This window comes from Elephantulus edwardii, unplaced genomic scaffold (assembly GCF_000299155.1).
Source record: "Elephantulus edwardii isolate Elephantulus edwardi_28Jun2011 unplaced genomic scaffold, EleEdw1.0 scaffold00026, whole genome shotgun sequence".
Lineage (NCBI taxonomy): Eukaryota > Metazoa > Chordata > Mammalia > Macroscelidea > Macroscelididae > Elephantulus > Elephantulus edwardii.
This window is the reverse complement of record NW_006399776.1, coordinates 4,067,433-4,086,128: the sequence shown is the minus strand read 5'-3', so window position 1 is coordinate 4,086,128 and position 18,696 is coordinate 4,067,433. Positions and strand designations below refer to the sequence as shown.

The window sequence follows — 18,696 nt, the reverse complement described above, 5'->3', positions numbered from 1 at the left end:
TGTTGTTGTTGTTATGTGCCATCGAGTCGCTTGCGACTCACAGCGACCCTATGTACAACAGCCCTAAACTCTGTTCTGTGCTGTGCCAGTCGTCTCTGACACTCCCATCCCGATTATCCCAGTCACTGAATCAATCCACCTCATAGAGGGCCTTCCCCTCTTGCGCTGTCCCTCTACCCTCCCAAACATGATGTCCTTCTCCAAGGACCGGTCTCTCCTCACAACATGTCCAAAGTATGTTAGAGCCTCAGAATCCTTGCCTCCAAGGAGCCACCCGGTTTAACCCTTTCCAGGACAAATCTGTTTGATTTCCTAGCAGTCCATGGTATTCTCAATACTCTTCTCCAGCACCACAGCTCAAAGGCATCAATTCTCCTTCTATCCTCCTTGGTCATTGTCCAACTCTCTGATGCATAACAAGTGATTGTGAAGACCATGGCCTGTATCAGACGCACCTTAGTCTCCAGAGAGACACCATTGCACTACTCATGTATAGTTAAGATTTTTTAAAGATTAAAATATGGTTCTCAATTGTATGAAACATTATGTTAATTAAGGATAGAGTGAAACACAATATATATGAACTTTGTAAGCAAACCAATATAAAATAAAAATTTTTTAAAAATATGATTCTCATTCTCCTGTGGTAAGGGCCAGACATGGTTTCTTCTTTTGCTTTTACAAGTTTACAGAGTTTTCTTTACTACTGTCTTAATGGAAGCAGTTTTCTAAGCCTTTTTTTCCACAGTGCTGCTGGGTGCATGACAGCCAGGGTTATATCTATCAATCTTTAGGTTAGCCATCAAGCTGAAACTATGTACCACCTGTGGATCTTAGCACTTTAAAAAATTTAGAGTGTCTCAGCTTATGAATGTCCAAATTACAGAAAATTTGTACTTGCCTTTTAATGTTACATAAGTTTTAAATTATTAAACCAACTCCTACAAGCAGCATATTCTTAATCTCATTCTCCTTTACTTGCTGCATGTGGAGCTTTTCAATAATTGAAAAGGCTTCTGGACTTTTCTTACACTAAATTAAGGCTAAATAAAAGATATTTTCTTGTTCTAATTTACGTACAAACTTTGACTTAAAGACAGGAATTAATTTTGTTCATAACCTGGGGACTGTCTGTGTCTGAAAAAATGACTGAATAAATGAATTTGCTGTGTCTTGTCCTAAAATTGATCCTGGTGAAATGGTAGAACACTTGCACTCATGTATATTTAAGATTTTTTTAAAGATTAAAATATGATTCTCAATTGTATAAAACATAATGTGAATAAAGGATAGAGTGAAATATAATGTGTATGAACTTTGTAAGCAAATATAAAAACATTCTTTTTAAATATGATTCTCAGTCTCCTGGGTTAAGGGTCAGACATGGTTTCTTCTTTTGCTTTTACAGGTTTTCCAGGATTTGGGGACTGAAGTGCTGTCTGGAGCTTCCAAAGGCTACAACATATGCCTTTTTGCCTATGGACAGACAGGCTCAGGGAAGACATATACCATGCTTGGGACCCCAGTGAGTGATTTAGTATTGTAATGCAATATCTTCCTAAAGCTACAGCAAGCCCTAGTCTTGTATTTTTTGACAAGGCTTCTGTCCTTGCCATTGAGAGACAGAATGTGAACCTCCCAACTTTAACAACATTTAAGGGAGGTTTTTCTCTATTAAGAATGGATTTCTTAGCATTTAAATGATAAGTTTTCTACGTGTCTCAAGTGAATCTCCCTAAAGTGAAGAGCCCATGTCCATGCTTCATGCTGAGGGTGGTTCCTGGGTCTAGGATACAGGAGAGCATTATAGTGAATGAATAGCCAACTTTCCTTTCTTCTCTTCTCCAGGCCTCCGTAGGGCTGACACCTCGGATATGTGAGGTATAAACTCTTTTTTTTTTACTGGATCATCTTGAAGTAGGTCTCCTTTGTGTATTCCTTTCAGTGAAACCCTTTGATTTGTGCAGAGTCTCTTCATCAGGGATGAAGACTATTCATCATGCTCATTGCCTTCCTCCTGTAAGATAAAAGTAAGGTAAGAACCCAGCAAGCTCTGGGGCTTGTAATATTTGTTTCCACTGCAAATTCTAGCATGCTCAACTGTCTTTGTTTGCTTTTCCAGAGTTGCTCAGAGGAATGCAGAAAAGCCACAGCAGAAACATCTTCCAGTCCAGGGAGATTAGAAACATACTTAGGTCTTTGGGTTGTAGGAAACGTGATTCTTTATCTTTCAGCTTAGTAGATAGCTGCCTCTTTCTGTGGACCAGTTTACTCTGGCTGTTTTGTTTGTCTTGATTTTTAAAATTTAATTTTATTGTTATCGGAATGAAAAGTTATAAAGCCAATTGGTTTTTTATTCAACCATTCATACACATTTTGTTTTTTAACATTAAATATAATATCTACAATGTAATCACAAATATCACTTCTTTCCTGTACTTCTCATTTCGATTCATCCTTCTGTCCTACACCTTTCCGCCCTTCTGGCCTTTAACTTTGGGCAAATGATGCCCATTAATTAATGAGTGCTTCCTGGTGTTATTGTTCACCTTATAGGCCTGTCTGTTGTTTGGGTGACAGTTGAGTCATGGAGTTGAATTTTGTGTTAATTTGGCCCAGTTTGAAAGGGTAACCAAGGATCAGGGTCTCAGGGGTTCCTTTAGGGTCTATTGGACCAGTAAGCCTGGTCTTTTAAAAAAAAAAATCAAAAGTGCTATAATTCAGGTTGGTGCAAGATAAAATCACACAGTCTGGACAGCTTCTGAAATATTTGTCTGTAGGCCAGTGTTATAAAGCTCTCAGCCCTGCCAATTATGGCTCTTCCATCACTGCCCTCTCAGGCCTCCAACAAACTTGGACAAAAGGCTCTTAGCTGTAGTTCAGTGCTGTGGCAGCTCCAAAGGTCTACTCCATCTCATTTTAGGTTTCTGATTCTTTGGAGCTGCTTTGGCTGCTGTTCACCTGGGTGCTGGTCTGATGGGTGCAAGGATCTATGGCCCTAAAGGACACACTGAGTTCTCTTGCTTCTTCTTTGTTGGTGGTCAGATCTAAGCCTTTTCTTTTTTATGTTTTTTAATCCCTTTCCCCCCACTCTAGTGTGATGTCCTCTAGAGTGGTCAGCAGTAGTTGACTGTCACCATCCAGTTCTTAAGATCTCAAGTCATGGAAGTTGAGGGTCATGTGATCCATTAATCTTTTGTGCTAAGTATTTCTATGCTCTTTTGATTTGCCTCCCTCTTCTTGTTCCAAACAGGAGAAACCAGCAACTGCATCTTAGATGGCAGTTCACAAGTTTTTAAAACCCCACTTGCTACTAACCAAAGTAGGATGTAGAACATTGTATTTGTGGGCTCTTGTTATGCCATTTGACTTTGATGCCCCGCGAGATTTTGGTCCCCAAGGCCCTTGAACCAGAAACTTCAGGGTGTTTGATGATGAAGCAGCTTACATAGCATTGCCCCTTGTTGACTCTGCTATATACATGGTTGTATATATAACAGATACTAATATAAATATAAAAGATCATCTGCCAAGCCTGTGTATTGTCATAAGTACAATCCTTTTCACCCATCTGTATCTGTTTGTCTAGTGTGTAAGTTATATTTTTACTGCTGACTGCTTAAATCTACACTATTGTAGATTGAATGAAAACCAATATAATTTTAAAACTTTCTCTCAAATAAAAACTTTAGAGAAACCTCACTGTTGTAGACCTGTAGAAAGACTCAAAATGGATCTTAACTTGAGCAACATCTTCAATAATGTAATGGAACTAAACCAACAACCTCCTGATTCTTAGTTTATTGGTTTTCTTCCCCATATATCTTAATCATTTCTCCCTGTTGAACAGTTTATATATTTTTGTTGTTTCATGACATAGTTGCAATCTTGTTGACTCTTTTTTCCCCCCTGGCCCTTCATGTCTTCTTTGGGCAGATGCTCGTATTTTGGTCCTATATGGTTGATTATTCTGAGAATAATAATAATAGTCCCTGATGGGTATTACTATTCATTTTATAGCTCTGGTGTTTGGCTGAAAGGTGATCCTGAATGTGGGTTCAATTCCAGGTTTGAAGGGCATCTCTTAGGACCATAATCTGAGAAATTTTAACCACTTGTCACAATCTAATTTTGTTGTCTTTTTTTTTACGTATCTTTTAGTTTCCTAGAAATCTATAATGAACGTGTTCGGGATCTGTTGAAGCCATCTGATCAGAAAAAGTCATATAACCTAAGGGTCAGAGAACACCCAGAGATGGGGCCCTATGTACAAGGTGAGCCACTGGGTCCTTTTGGGTCTGAAGCCAAACTGTCTAGGAAACCTCTCCAGCCAATCAGTTGTCATGTGTGTCAAACTACGACTAGCTCCATGAGGTCTTAAATGGCTAATTTTTCAGCAATTGAGCACTAGATTTTTCTTCTGAGGACTCTCATGGTGGACCAGCCACTAACCTTATGGTAGTAATTGGATGTTTAATCATTTACATCACCCAAGGATATTGGAAGCTCTCCTAAAAGTCACCAATTTATTCAACAAATATATATTGATTACTTAGTATGTGTTAGGTCTTGCAATAGTAAATGCTGTTGTTAGATGCTTCCAAGTGAATTCTGACTTATAACTCCACTATAGAGTAAAATGGCCTCTTGGAGTTTAATAGGCTGAAATCTTTACAGGAGTAGGTTTATAGGCCTTTTCTCCTATGGAACAGCTTGTAGGTGTGAACCACAAACCTTTTTATATTAGCAGCTAAGTTCTTAACCATTGTGACATCAGAATTCCTTAGACACTGGATAGATAACCAGTACTTCAAAAAGGCATTGTCCGGCCCTCATAAACAAGGTTACAATCTAATAGGGTGAATCAGAAAACAAACAAATTCTTAGTAACAAGTTGTGATAGAGCTAATAAAAAAATAAATAGGTGTAGCAAAGGATTGTAAAGCCATTGAGCTGTATGGATTATAACAAATTATAGGTAACATTGCAAAGAATTGGAATTTTTTTTTTTCTCAAACTGCTTGAAACTAGATTGCCACACCGATGAAAATCTTGTGTGAATATTTTATGTGTTTTTCCTACAAACAAGAACATCCTGCAATATATTCACAATTGAAACAAACAAACCTAAAAACTAACTTTGGTGCATTACTACCATCTAAACCTGAGATCCATTCAAGTTCAGTGATTGTCCCACAGTTGCCAAGTTGTGTCTATGCTGTCTCCTAAAGAGTTACATTTCCTTCACTCTCATGAAGGTGACAACAAAAATGGTATATAACTTATTTGACCTATTACACATGATCACTTTTTTAATGAAGGTGACAACAAAAATGGTATATAACTTATTTGACCTATTACACATGATCACTTTTTTACTAGGCTAAGGTGATATCTACCCGCCTTCTTAGTTCTGAAGTTACCATTTTTTTTTTTTGCTTTGTAACTACGAATATTTTGTGGGGCAGCACTTCTGAAGTCATTTGGTTGTATAAAGAGTTAACAGCAGGCAGCTAGCCAAAAGGTTAGAGGGTTGAGCCAACTCAGAGGTACCTTGGAAGAGAGACCTGGTAATGTATTTGAGAAAAATCAGTTACTGAAAACTGTGGGAGTCACCATGAGTCAGAGGCTACTTAATGGCAATAATTGTTCCTCATCAAACTTTCAATGTATTCATTTTATCTATGTGGTTTCATGCTTTCCTATTTTATTCAATGAGTCTGTTACTATTCATTTTTATGTTGATGCTCAGGTGATTTCAGATTTATCCAATAGGATCAGCTTCATGTGAACTTCTGTGACATTTTAACATCTTAGGATTTCATGCTTGGAAGGGTAGAGGAAGGCCCCAGTTGAGATAGATTGACTTGGTGACTGCAGCAATTGGCCCAAGTGTATCAGAGATGGTGCAGACGGTACGGGATAGGTTAGGATTCAGATCTGTGTTCACGGGTCTCTAGGAGTTGTACTTGACTTGAGGACTCCTAATAATAACAGTCATCGTTAGAGTATTTTCGTGCTTTTTGGCACTAGCTAGTTCAGGCTCATCTTGTGCTTTAGCTGCCTCAGCTTTGAAATTGGCCATTTATGTCAGGTCCTCTGGCTACTTTTCTTAGAGAAGGAATGGCATTTAGAAACCAAAATCTGGTCTTTTTTTTTTTCTTGGTGCTTCTCTTAAAGCAAGAAGGGTTAGTAGCAGCTCACTTTGAGCCATCCTCAAAAGTTTTATCTGAAAACAACTATGAAATACCATCTCACCCCAGCAATAAATGCAAAGTTCAAAAGGGTAGCAAACAACAAATGCTAGTGAGTTTATGAAGAGATTGGAACCCTGGTGGGAATGTAAAATGGTACAACCACTATGGAAAGAGGTCTAGCTCTTTCTCAAAAAGTTGGTAATAGAAATAACCATTTGACCCTGCAATTCCACTACTGGCAATTATACCTTAAAGAAACCAAAGCTACAACTCAAACCGATGTATGCACACCCATGTTTATTGTTGTATTCATTATTCACAATAGCAAAGAAATGGAAGCAACCCAAGTGCCTATTAACAAGTGAATGGATAGAAAAACTGGTACATTCACACAATGGAATATTACTCAGCACTGATAAATAACGAACTCGTAAAACATTACACAACATGAGTAAGCCTGGAGGACATTATTCTCAGTGAAAGAGCTCAGTCAAAAAAGGACAGACAGCACATAACACTGCTGTTAGAAAATAGGTCAGACATGGCAGGGTGGGAGGGTTGGAAAGAGAATGGGAAAAGAGCAGATAGATAATGAATACTATTAGCGGATGAGGGGAAAAACTGAACAAAAGGAATATATAATAAGCATATATATGACAACAAACTGGAACAAGGGGTGCATTGCAGAGTGGGCAGGGGGAAGGGGAGAAAATGTGCAACAGTGAAGAAAATACTTTAAAAAAACATGGAAAATCTTGGGGGAATAAAAAGTTTGATCTGGGTTCCTACTCTTGCCCCATGTGCTCAAATGGCATGATCTGCTCAGGAAATGTCCCACTAGTGTTTCTCTTAAGTACAGAAAGAATGTAAACTTCATCAGACTGGACTAAGTGTTCTTCCTTGACTGGATTGTCCATCTGTACATTAAAGGAATAAGGCCAGTTCTTTGTACATGAAATAAAATCAGTTAGGACTCTAAAGGGGTAAAAAAAGGGCAAAATCTAGGTTCTGAATAAACACATTGCTTTTAGGATATTGTAACTCCTAATCCCCCTCAGTTGCTGGTTAACATTCACATCAGTACTTCCTGTTCCAATTTCATATAAATGGCTTCATTCTGGATTTTTGCCTGTCCATACTTCTATTCTGAGTGTAGGAAACATTTATTTGATCTCCCTCTCTGTAACAGTCTCCTTTGCCATTGCTATCCTCTCTGTGGTGTCCACTCTCCTAGTGGTTATGCTCTGTGACTCCCCATGCTGCATCATTTTATCACTGGAAGTGTTTCTCACCATGCCTCAGCCTCAACATTTTGATTTAGGCTTCCTGGCCCCCATCTCTACCAACCATGTAGGTACCTTCCTTGATCTTCTTGACCTTTGCATACCTGCACTGGTCTTTATCCCTGCCTCGGCATGGAACCTTACCCCGTGTGGGCTCAAACACCCTGTCTAGGCCTCTCTCTCTCTGGATGCTCTTCTCATCTTAATTGGACATTGATTTTGCAATGCAGTCTGCAGCCCTCTGTTGTGTGAACAGCTTTCTCATCTTACCTGGATCCTAAGATCCTGCACTGGGCTACCCCTGTGTAGATACTATTCTCATCCCACTCAGACTCTGACTTTCTGTGCTGGGCTTTGGTAAATGTGGTCACCTTCCTTAGCCTGGTCTTGTCCTAGGCTTTCCCTCTACATGGGTATCCAACCCACCATGCTTAGCTTTTGACTTCCCCAGGGTCTGGGATACTCTTTCCCCTTGCTTGTGCTATAGTACCCTACCCCACCCCAATGTGGAAAACTTCTTGACCTGTTCATCTATAAATGTTTTATTGTGTACTCATAAAAGATAAGGAATGATTTTTAATAAAGCCACATTATCACACCAAAATATAAAAAATTCTTTATATAGAAAGTCCAGTATATGTAAAAGTTACTATTCATTTTAATGTAATTATAATCACAGTAAGCCTATAAGATCTTTTACTTGCCCCTAGGTCTCTACTTCTTATTCTTATGCACAAATCTGCAAGTCCTTTGTAACTTTATCAGTAACTAGCCATAAAGATTTACTTCCATGTCCTTAAGCTCCTCTTTACTCATCTAACATTTGTCTATTCTATTATTGTTGTTAGATGTCATCAGTTGATCACTACTTCTAGTGAACCAATGAAGAGCAGATCTGAAGTTTATCCTGCATTATTCTTGTGATCTTTGGCATACTCAAGCCCATTGCTATAGTCACTGTGTTAACCCGTTTTGTTGAGGGTCTTCCTCTCTTTTTCTCACCTTCACTTTTCCTAGCATGATGCTTTTCTCCAAGGACTGGCCCCTTTTGACAACATGCTTTGAAATAAAATTTCACCATCTTGCTTATAAGGAGCCCGTTGTTGTATTTCCTCCAAGACTTCTTTATTCTTTTGGGAGTCCATGAGATAATCATTACTCTTCTCTAACACCAAAATTCAGAAGCATCAGTTTTTCTTGTTATTGTCCAACTTCAAGACACACTGGATGCATTTGGCTTGGATCAACTGCACCTTATTCTTTAAACTAACATCCTTGCCCATTAGTACTTTGGAGAGGTTCTTCACATATTTTCCCAGTTCAATGTATTGTTTAATTTCTTGACTGTTTTTACCATGAATGTTGATTGTGGATCCAAGTAAGATGAAATTGTTGACAATTTCAGCCTTTAATTCCATCCCCCATGATGTTGCCTATTGGTCCAGTGGTGAAGATTTTTGTTTTCTTGATGTTGAGGTGTAGTGTGTTTTGAAGGCTGTAGTCTTTGATCTTCTGCAGCAAGTGCTTAAAATCTTCCCTTTCAAGCAAGCAAGGTTTTGTCATCCACATGACCCAAGTTGTTGATGTGACTCCTTCCAATCCTCATGCCCCATTCTTCTTCATATAGCCTGGCTTCTTTAATGATTTGTTCAGTGTACAAATTTAATATATATGGAGAAAGGATACATACAACCCTGATGGTCATCTTTCCTAATTTTAAACTATACATTATTCCCTAGTTCTGTTTGAACAATGGAAAGTTTGGCATCAGTACAAATAAATGTTCTAGAATGCTCATTCTTAGTGTTGTTCATAATTGTGTTCTGATCCACACAATCAAGATGCATTAATTGGTGACTGGAATACAAAAGTTGTAAACCAAGAAAAAGGACTAGTAGTTGGAAAACATGACCTTGGTAACAGAAATGAAGCTGAATATTAAATGATAGAATTTTGTTAATGAATTACTTATTGCAAATGCCTTTTAAAAAATTAATAAATAAACCATGATTATGCACATGGACCTATCTGATACACTCACTACACAGGAATCAGATTGACAAAACAACTATGAGATATCATTTCACCCCAGTCAAAATAGCAAAATTTAACAGAACAGCAAGCAACAAATGCTGGCGAGGTTGTGGAGAAGCTGGAACCCTGATTCACTGTTGGTGGGAGTGTAAAATGGTGCAACCCCTGTGGAAAGCAGTATGGCGCTTTCTCAAAAAGTTGCAAATAGAGATACCATTTGACCCAGCAATTCCACTACTGGGAATATACCCTGAAGAGACCATAGCTGACATCCAAGCAGATATATGCACACCCATGTTTATTGCAGCTTTGTTCACAATAGCAAGGAGTTGGAAACAACCTAAGTGCCCATCAACAAACGAATGGCTAGAGAAGCTGTGGTATATTCGCACAATGGAATACTATGCTGCATTAAAAAACAAGGAACTCATGCAATATTATTCAAAATGGTTGACTCTGGAGAACATCATGCTGAGTGAAATATCCCAGTCACAAAAGGACAAATATTACATGATGCCACTGTTGGGGAGAGACTGAGTAAGATGGGTTCAATAATGTATACTGCACTGAAACAGAGGAGGGAGAAAACTGTTTAAAAGAGATATATAACTAGGTATTTCTGTCATCACAGGAGACTAGAGCGAGGGCTACATGGTGGAGGGGACCTGGGGGAGGGTTAGTAAAACAATGAAAGAATCTTTTCTTTTACTTTTCCATAATTTTTGGACTCATGTACTTATAACTTGTTAGTCAAATTTGTGCCTTCTAGGTTGCAACACCTCCATGATACATCTTCAAGGATATGAACATGTACGGCCAAGCACAATCAATAAGAGTGCATCTAAATCCCAAAATCAATCTCCATAATAGTCTATGTGTTTCCTACTGCCAAAGGGGCCCTTTAGAGTAGTGAGAGAAGATCTTCACCCTGAAACCCACAGCGTCCCTTTTCAGCAGGAAGTAGCTAAGAGAATACGCCATCCCCTTTTCCTTATGACTCAGAGTGAAGTCTCTCTCAGGGAGGAGTGATAGGGAATGGCAAAGGACACACTGACAAAGAAGATTAATCAGAACTGGCTTTGACAAGCACTGTGGCATTTGGACAAGAACAAACTGGGAGGAGGGTAGAGAGAAGAGTGCAACAAGGAATGAATGGAAACCCAAAATCTCTGTAAATGTTTATGAAAATTAATAAAATATAGAAAAAAAATTAAAAAAAAAGGAATCAGATTGACGACATCTGTGGAAAGGGAAGATGGAAAAAATCAGTATCAGACATCAAAACCAGACCAGAGGCTGACTGTGAAACAGATCATCAGTTATTCATGTGCAAATTTAAGTTGAAGCTGAAGAAAATTGAAACATGTGCAGAAGAACCAAAATATGACCTTGAGTCTGTACCACCTGAAGTTAAGAACCATCTCAGGATCAGATTTGAGGCACTGAACATAAAGGACCAAAAACCAAATGAGTTGTGAGATGCCATCAAGGATATCATCTATGAAGAAAGTAAAAAGTCATTATAAAGCCAGAGGAGAAAGCAAAGAACAAAATGACTATCAGAAGAGACTCTGAAACTTACACTTCTTGTAGTTAAGTTCTGTTAAGTTGGCTATGACTTATAATAACCTATGAATCATAGATCATAAACTTGCTCTGTTGTTGATGTTGTTATGTGCCATCAAGTCACCTGCAACTCATAGCAACTCTATGTACAATACCTCTGAACCCTCTCCTGCCTGAGCCAGTCGCACCATCTCTGATCCACCTACCCCCATTACTCCAATTACTGTGTCAATCCATTTCATCCGAGGTCACCCTCTCCTGCACTGTCTCTCTACTCCTCTAAGCACGCTGTCCTTCTCCAAAGATTAGTCCCTTCTGGCCATGTACCCAGTGTATGTGAGACAGAGCTTCAGAATCCAAGATTACCCTATCCTGTGCCGTACCCACAATCTCTGCTAAACTCAGGCTCATTGTTAGTCACTGTGTCAAACCATCTTATTGAGGATCATCTTCTCACTGATCCCTGTTTTCCCCAACATGATGCCTTTTTCCAAGATCTGGCCCCTCCTGACAACATACCCAAACTTTGTGAGAGGAAATTTCATCATCCTTGCCTCTAAGGGGCACTGTGGTTATACTTCCTTCAAGACATTGCTTGTTCCTCCAAGACATTCTCCAATATTATTTTTACAATAGCCAAATTTAAGACTCCTCTCTGAAGAACCTACCCTAACCTCATTTGATCTCCTTAGCATGTATTGTCAGTTCTATTCTTTTAATACTTGGAAAGATTGTCTCATTATAGTCTAACTTGTGATTGTAAACGATAGGGGTGTAGGGTTGGATTTATGTTACGTTTAAGTACGAATAAATATTGTATTTTTTATTGTATATTTTGTATGCCAAACTGAGTATGCCATCTTTCTGGGAAACATAATAATTACCAATCTCAAGAATTTTATGAACAGAGGAGATAATTTTTGTCATTTCTATAGCAATATTTTTAGGAATTATTATTGTTTTTGTTGTTGGTAGCCTTGATACTCTGTGAATTCTAGGCCATAAAGTCTGTGAGGGGAGAGACATATGTTCCCTGAGTCTGTCACAGTATCTTAAGAGTAGACTTTGAATGAGTATGTGTTGGTTTATTATGTAAATTAATTTAGCTATGTTCTCTTATTCTCCAGTGAGTGATTTGAAATAGAATGGGGAGGAAAAATAAGGACAGGAAAGAGTTAAACTTTCAAAAAAATTTATTTCATTTCTTTTATCCCTCTTGCAAATCTGATAGGTTTATCTCAACATGTAGTTACCAACTATAAGCAAGTAATTCAACTCTTGGAGGAGGGAATAGCTAACAGGTAACAGGTTTGTTTGTTCCTCTCTTTCTTTTACCTCATCCATCTGTCCTCTGTTCCCATTCCCCTTGGGGAATGTATAATGATGTATACATGTATAATGATAATTACAATTGTCTCTGTCTGCAGCTTTCTATATCCACAGTCAGGAACCTTTTTGAGAATAGCAATGAATTTAGGGTATATAATGACTAAGATTTAGTGTTTGTCTCAATAGTACTGATAGTGAAGATTGTTTTGGCTGAATTGATAGTAGCCCATGGAGTTGATCTGTCCCTAGTCCTGTAACACACAACTTCTGCCGTTTTGAGAAAAGAAAAAGACTTTGCTCTGTCCTCTCTTCAGATTTGATATTTAAGTCCCAATAGAGTGTAAAATGTTTTTATAAAAATATTTTTTTAGTTTTGGCGAGCTCTGGTGGCCTAATGGCAAGAAGCTGCACTGCAATCCCAAAGGTGTGGGGTTCAAATCCACCAGACGTTCTGCTGAAGAAGGAGAAACAATCGCCTCCTGTGCCAGTCAGATCCGATTTGACAGTACACAAATAAAAATAAAAAAGAAAGAAATTAAAAAGATAGACTTGTTAAAAAAACATTTTCTTCTAGTTTGTTGTTGTGCACCCTTAAGTTGGAACCAACTCATTGCTGACCTTCCAGTGGGTTTTCAAGGCACTTTCAGTTGCATGAGAGTAAATTGCCCATCTTTCTCCCAGGGAGCAACTGATACATTTAAACTGCCTGCTTTGGGGTTGGCAGCGCAACTCCTTACCTCTAGGGTGCCAGAGTTAACATACGTTCAGGCTCCCTGAGAGGGGGCTGTCTTTTATATACCCTTTAAATAACTTTGGTAGACTCTCCTGAATATTATTATAAGTTATGATAATACTACATCTTGTCAGTTACTATGAAATACTCTGCATATTATCAGTAAATTCCTGGGAAAAGTTCGGTTTTTCCTGAAGAAGAGTATTTCACAATTGCCCTGTTGATAGCAGTTTTGAGTTAATTGGGCATAAAAGGAAAATAATTAACTTAATGTTCAAATCCTGGGACTCATAGGATATCCTGCAGGTGTTTATAGTTTTTAGGACATCTTGAGCTCCCTGATCTTTTGAAGTGTCAAGTTTTACCTTTTCTTCTTTGACCTCTGATGCTAGCCTCTAAATTTTTATTCTTTTCTTCAATTTCTTAGTTCTTCTGAGAATAGAAGCCAGTAAGAGGTTTTACAGTAATGCAAGATTGACTTAGATAAACAGAAAAGGCTCCTGAGTTAAAAGAGTTAACACTGGAATGGGTTCTCTGTGTGGCATCATCGGTTCCATCAGGTTTAAGCATGGGGTTGACATAATTTAGCCTATTCTTGCAAAGACTTTTGCTGCATTATAAAATTCTTATGTTAAATCACAATCTACTCTCTCTGTCTTTGAGGGCTTCTCCAGCAAGCTGTCTACCTAATTGTCTTGGGAATGCTTTTCCAGGTGGTTGACACTTTATTATTTTTCTTTTCAGTTTGACTTTTGCTCTTGTTGCTTATAAAAAAGGTCTAATATGGTTTAGTATGAAGCCCGGTCCCTTTTGTCATCATATTATCAGTATATAGAGTGTTCTTTCTGCCCTCTTTGGACCTAACTGTGCTACACTAAAAATGGATCCTTTATTGTTCTTCTCTGTAAACCTCCACACTAATATTTCTTGTATTTTCTGTGGATCCTTAAGGGTTCACCGCACATAAACTGTCCTTATTCTAACTACCTTCTCTTATCTACACAGAATCACAGCAGCCACCCATGTTCACGAGGCCAGCAGCAGATCTCATGCCATCTTCACCATCTACTACACACAGGTTGGTTATCGTTTATATTTGATGAGATTTCCCCCCTCTAATTACTTTTGTTTTTTTCCTATTTCTTTCCTTTTCCTTCTGTCCTTCCATTAACAGATCCTCTGATTGATTTAATATTGTAGAAAGGAATTACATGCAGTCAAGCTGTATACAGTTTAGAGTAGGTACGTTTCATAAAGATTGATCAACATATATCTATATTTTACTTTCAACATTTGAAGAAGCACTTTTACATTGTTTATGTGATCATTATGGAAATTTAAAATCAAAAGCAAGGTTGAAAATAAACATTAAAATGAAAAAGTAGGAGTTTCATTTCTATTAGGATGATGTGAAGAGGTCAGCAGATGTTATATCCAAAAGCACACATTCAGCTGTACAAAACTGTCTAAAAAATTTTATCTATGCTCTGAAAATAGAACAAGGGCATGCAACAAACATAGAGATGTTTATGAAAAACCACATAATTGTAGTTAAGAGTTGTCTAAATATATAAAATTTCCTTGATGTGCTTTAATCCCTACCTGCACTGCTAGCTTTGTTGGTGGTGTATTTTAGTTGGGCAGAGTAAGCTGTGAAAATCTGTCACTGCTAGACGGGCTCACTTGGATTCAGAGTTTTGTCAGTTAAAGCAGTGACCTTGGTGTTAAGTGAACAAGTGGCTCCATTTGCTTGAGGTTGTGAGTTTTAAAGAGACTGAGCAGCAGACCATAAATCTGAGAGATAATACAGCCACAAGGGTAGTACCATCACCACAAAGACAATCGTACTAATTCCTTAAGGAGATCCCCTCATATTCTGGGTTAGGGGCTGTGCACATGTAAAGTGAAGACCATGTGGGCCCTAGCCACATTGCCCTTTGCATGCAGAGAAACACAGGTGCTCCGTGAGTTAAGAATGCAAGAACAGATTTTAAAATGACCTGAGCTTTTAATGCATTCCCCAGCCTATATACCAATCTGTCAGGTCAAGAAAAGTCTTAATAGCTTAAGATATTTGCTCCATCTCCTTGACCAGTTTAATAGCTTTTGGCTTTCTATTTAGGTTTCTCGAGTGAAGTGATTAAAGATCCAAAATATAACCATGGTTGGGATAATGTCTATGGGGAAAGAAAAATACAAAATTCTGGATGATTAACTTTAAATGTGTTTTCTCTCTCAGGCAATTTTAGAGAATAGCCTTCCCTGTGAAATTGCTAGCAAGATCAACCTTGTGGACCTAGCAGGCAGGTAATTAGGAATTCAAAGCCAAGGAGAATTACTCCCTTGACTGTTACCTTAATCTTACTCATTGTATAGGAATAAATTTATACCAGCCTTTCTGAAACGTCAATCATTCTAAAAAAAAATTATCGAAGAAATGAAATCTCTGAATGCTGGATTAAGAAGTTACAGTTTTCCAGGGACTGAAAAATTTCTCTAAATTAGAAGTTTTCAAATTTAGCTGTCCATTAAAATCACCTGGTGATATTTCAAAACTCCCAGTACCTATGCCACACCTTGGCCAATTAAAACCAAGTGATTGGATGGGGAAGGAGTGTCAATCTCAGTACTTTTTAAAGCATTCTAGGTGATTCCTGCATACAGCGTAGATTGAGAACCACTGTTCTAAATGGAAGCACACCTTCTTCCTCTGAGATTATACTGATTTGTTAAACAGCAAAAAGAACAGCTTTTTAAATATTGTGGGAAGATAATGCTTTTCAAGAATTAGAAGGGAGCATAAATGTAACCACTTTTTATGCAAATGTAACCTCCTTTTATGCAAAAGGAGTCATAGATTAAGTAAGGTAGCTTCATTTTTTTAAAAACTGCTAATTATAGTACAATAACTCTTAAGAACCAGTGCTAGCTATAAAGACTTAGAGCCAGTCTGACTTTTTAATATTTCTTACTTAAAAGTGAGTTTGAATAACACTGTAAGACCGCTTAAATTTTAATTTAATGTGGTAAATGTGGATAGTAAATACACCACTACCTGTGTTAATATCATTATTATAAATAAGCATTTAATTTAAAGTGTTCTTAATGCCAAAATAAAAACTGAAACTTAATTATTTGATTTGTATTGCTTGAGAAACAAAAGCATTTCAGTCCATTATAAAATGGTAACATTTTTCTAAGAACTGAATTCTAAAAGGAATTTATTATTTATACCTTTTAAAACATGATGTGTAAGATAATGGATAGTATTTTCAAGGGCATTATGAGGATAACAGCTTCTTGCTTTCTTTTGGTTTTGTTTTCATTGACTGTTTTATAGTGAAAGAGCAGACCCCAGTTACTGTAAAGATCGAATTACTGAAGGAGCCAATATCAACAAGTCTCTTGTGACTCTTGGAATTGTCATCTCTACCCTAGGTATTATGATGATAGACCAGATAGAAGTGGGAGAGGGATTTTGGGAAGTAATGGTTAGACTTTTATTTTGTCAGAACTGAGGTGGATTATGAAACTATTGCTGTCAAATTCTTAGTTCTAGATATACTGTCCTTAACTCCCCTGATGCTCAGTCAGCCAATTAGGAATTTTGGGACCTTTAATTCCTCATACAAATATATAGGAATATGTCCTGTTTTGTGGTCGTCTGATGATCAGCTGTTTTCACTCTATGACAATGGACATTTCCCCAGTCCAGACTGTCCCTGTCCCTCGATAAAACATCACTTGCTTTTATTTTAAAATCCTTTTTTTTTTTACTTACCAGACTCTATAGACATGACCAAGCTCTTTTGCTCTTTTTATTAAGGTTACTTTATTTTGGGGAGTAGAGAGGGAACTAAAAAAAGACTATATTTGTCTGTGGGCTTAGAGTACAATGTGACCATTAGGTTAGTATTAACATTCCAAAAAGATAAAAGAAAAAAATTGTATGGCTAAAGATTTCATGTCAGGAATTTGGAATCTTACTCAGGGCTCACACTGAAAGCATCATTTCATATACAGAAAGAGATTGGAAATGTGATACTTCCGTTTCCACTTTCCAACCACCCTATTGTTTGAATGGCCTTGAAATGTACTTGCTTCATAATTGTTTCTTCTATTTTTGTGTTTTAAGCCCAGAACTCTCAAATATTCAGCAGCTGTCAGAGCCTCAATAGTACAGCTAGCGATGGTGGTGATAGTGGGATCCCTAGCTCTCCTTCTGGGACCAGTAGTGGAGGGGAACCCTCTCGGAGACAGTCTTACATCCCATACCGGGACTCCGTGCTGACCTGGTTGCTGAAGGATAGCCTAGGAGGCAACTCCAAAACCATCATGATTGCCAGTGAGTGGGACGCTGAAGCTGGAAAAGGGGGCTCTCAAACAGCATGCGCTGTAATTAGGTGAGTGTTTAAGGGCTGGAGTGGAAGAGCTTGCTGCTAATCTTTAATATGTTTATCCTTCCTCAGCTGTGTCTCCTGCACACACCAGCTACAGTGAAACCATGAGCACACTGCGATATGCATCCAATGCCAAAAACATCATCAACAAGCCAAGGGTGAATGAGGTGAGTGAGACTCTCATCAGAAAGCCTGCTCTGGCACTGCTTGTGCAAAATTCTTTTTTTCCCCTCCCCTCATTGCATAAAAGACTGACTTTGCCAGGTTTCTTTTCCAAATGATGACAGAGTGAAATTCTTTTTTCCAATGTCATACCCTTCTCTCATCTCTTCTAACTTTATTCAGTAATGATGAATAATTTATTTTAGCTGTGTACTCTCAAGATTGCTGGTGCATCATTGCCACTCTTAAGAAAAATCAATTTCTTTTTTTTTTTTTTTTGATTTTGGAATTCAGATGCACTCTTATTGATTGTGCTTGGCTGTACAGAAAAATCAATTTCTGTATGTAGTGTTCTTATTTTGAATTTATGTTGGTTTGTGCATGTTTTGTTTTTCCTATGCAAATTATAGTGACTTGGGCAACAAGAAGAGATAAAGAATTCATTAGTTTTGAAAGCTGAATCAGAATGGTATTATTTAAAGTGCTCCTCATTTCCTTGGCAATTCCAGTAAAATATTTCAGGGGAGGGATCACATACTAGTGGTCAGGCATATGCAGCCCTTTTATGGACTTTTGAAAACTGCAGTGTAAGTGCATTTTTAAGTATATTTTTAAGATATTAAGTGTAATCATAATCAGGGTTCAGACTTAACTGGTTCGTTCAATTTGACCCTTTGCTGAGTATTTGCATTTCCACCCCAAATATACCAAATCAGAATCCACATTTGAACAAAATGTCTTAGTCTCTTATTATTGGACAAGCACAGTTTATATATACACATAAGAACTATCTGAATCTATAAGAGTCATCTAGTTGTTGTTGTTGTTGTTGTTGTTATGTGCCGTCGAGTCGTTTTCGACTCATAGCAATCCTATGCACAACAGCCCTAAACCCTGCTCTATCCTGCACCAACCGCACCGCCTCTGACACACCCATCCCGATTACCCCAGTCACCGAATCAATCCATCTCATAGAGGGTCTTCCCCTCCTG

The 18,696-nt window shown here is 37.9% G+C and overlaps 1 protein-coding gene across 1 annotated transcript in view; it reads left to right on the top strand.

Moving 5' to 3' along the window:
* The window catches only part of STARD9 (StAR-related lipid transfer (START) domain containing 9), a 124,101-nt gene that overhangs the window by 55,011 nt on the left and 50,394 nt on the right, over positions 1-18,696 (top strand). The window contains exons 4-13 of the mRNA XM_006883214.1: positions 1,409-1,525; positions 1,849-1,881; positions 1,968-2,035; positions 4,162-4,274; positions 12,312-12,381; positions 14,148-14,220; positions 15,382-15,449; positions 16,483-16,580; positions 17,278-17,487; positions 17,612-17,709. Of these exons, the coding sequence (XP_006883276.1) occupies positions 1,409-1,525; positions 1,849-1,881; positions 1,968-2,035; positions 4,162-4,274; positions 12,312-12,381; positions 14,148-14,220; positions 15,382-15,449; positions 16,483-16,580; positions 17,278-17,487; positions 17,612-17,709 (948 nt within the window). The remainder of the gene's footprint in view (positions 1-1,408; positions 1,526-1,848; positions 1,882-1,967; positions 2,036-4,161; positions 4,275-12,311; positions 12,382-14,147; positions 14,221-15,381; positions 15,450-16,482; positions 16,581-17,277; positions 17,488-17,611; positions 17,710-18,696) is intronic.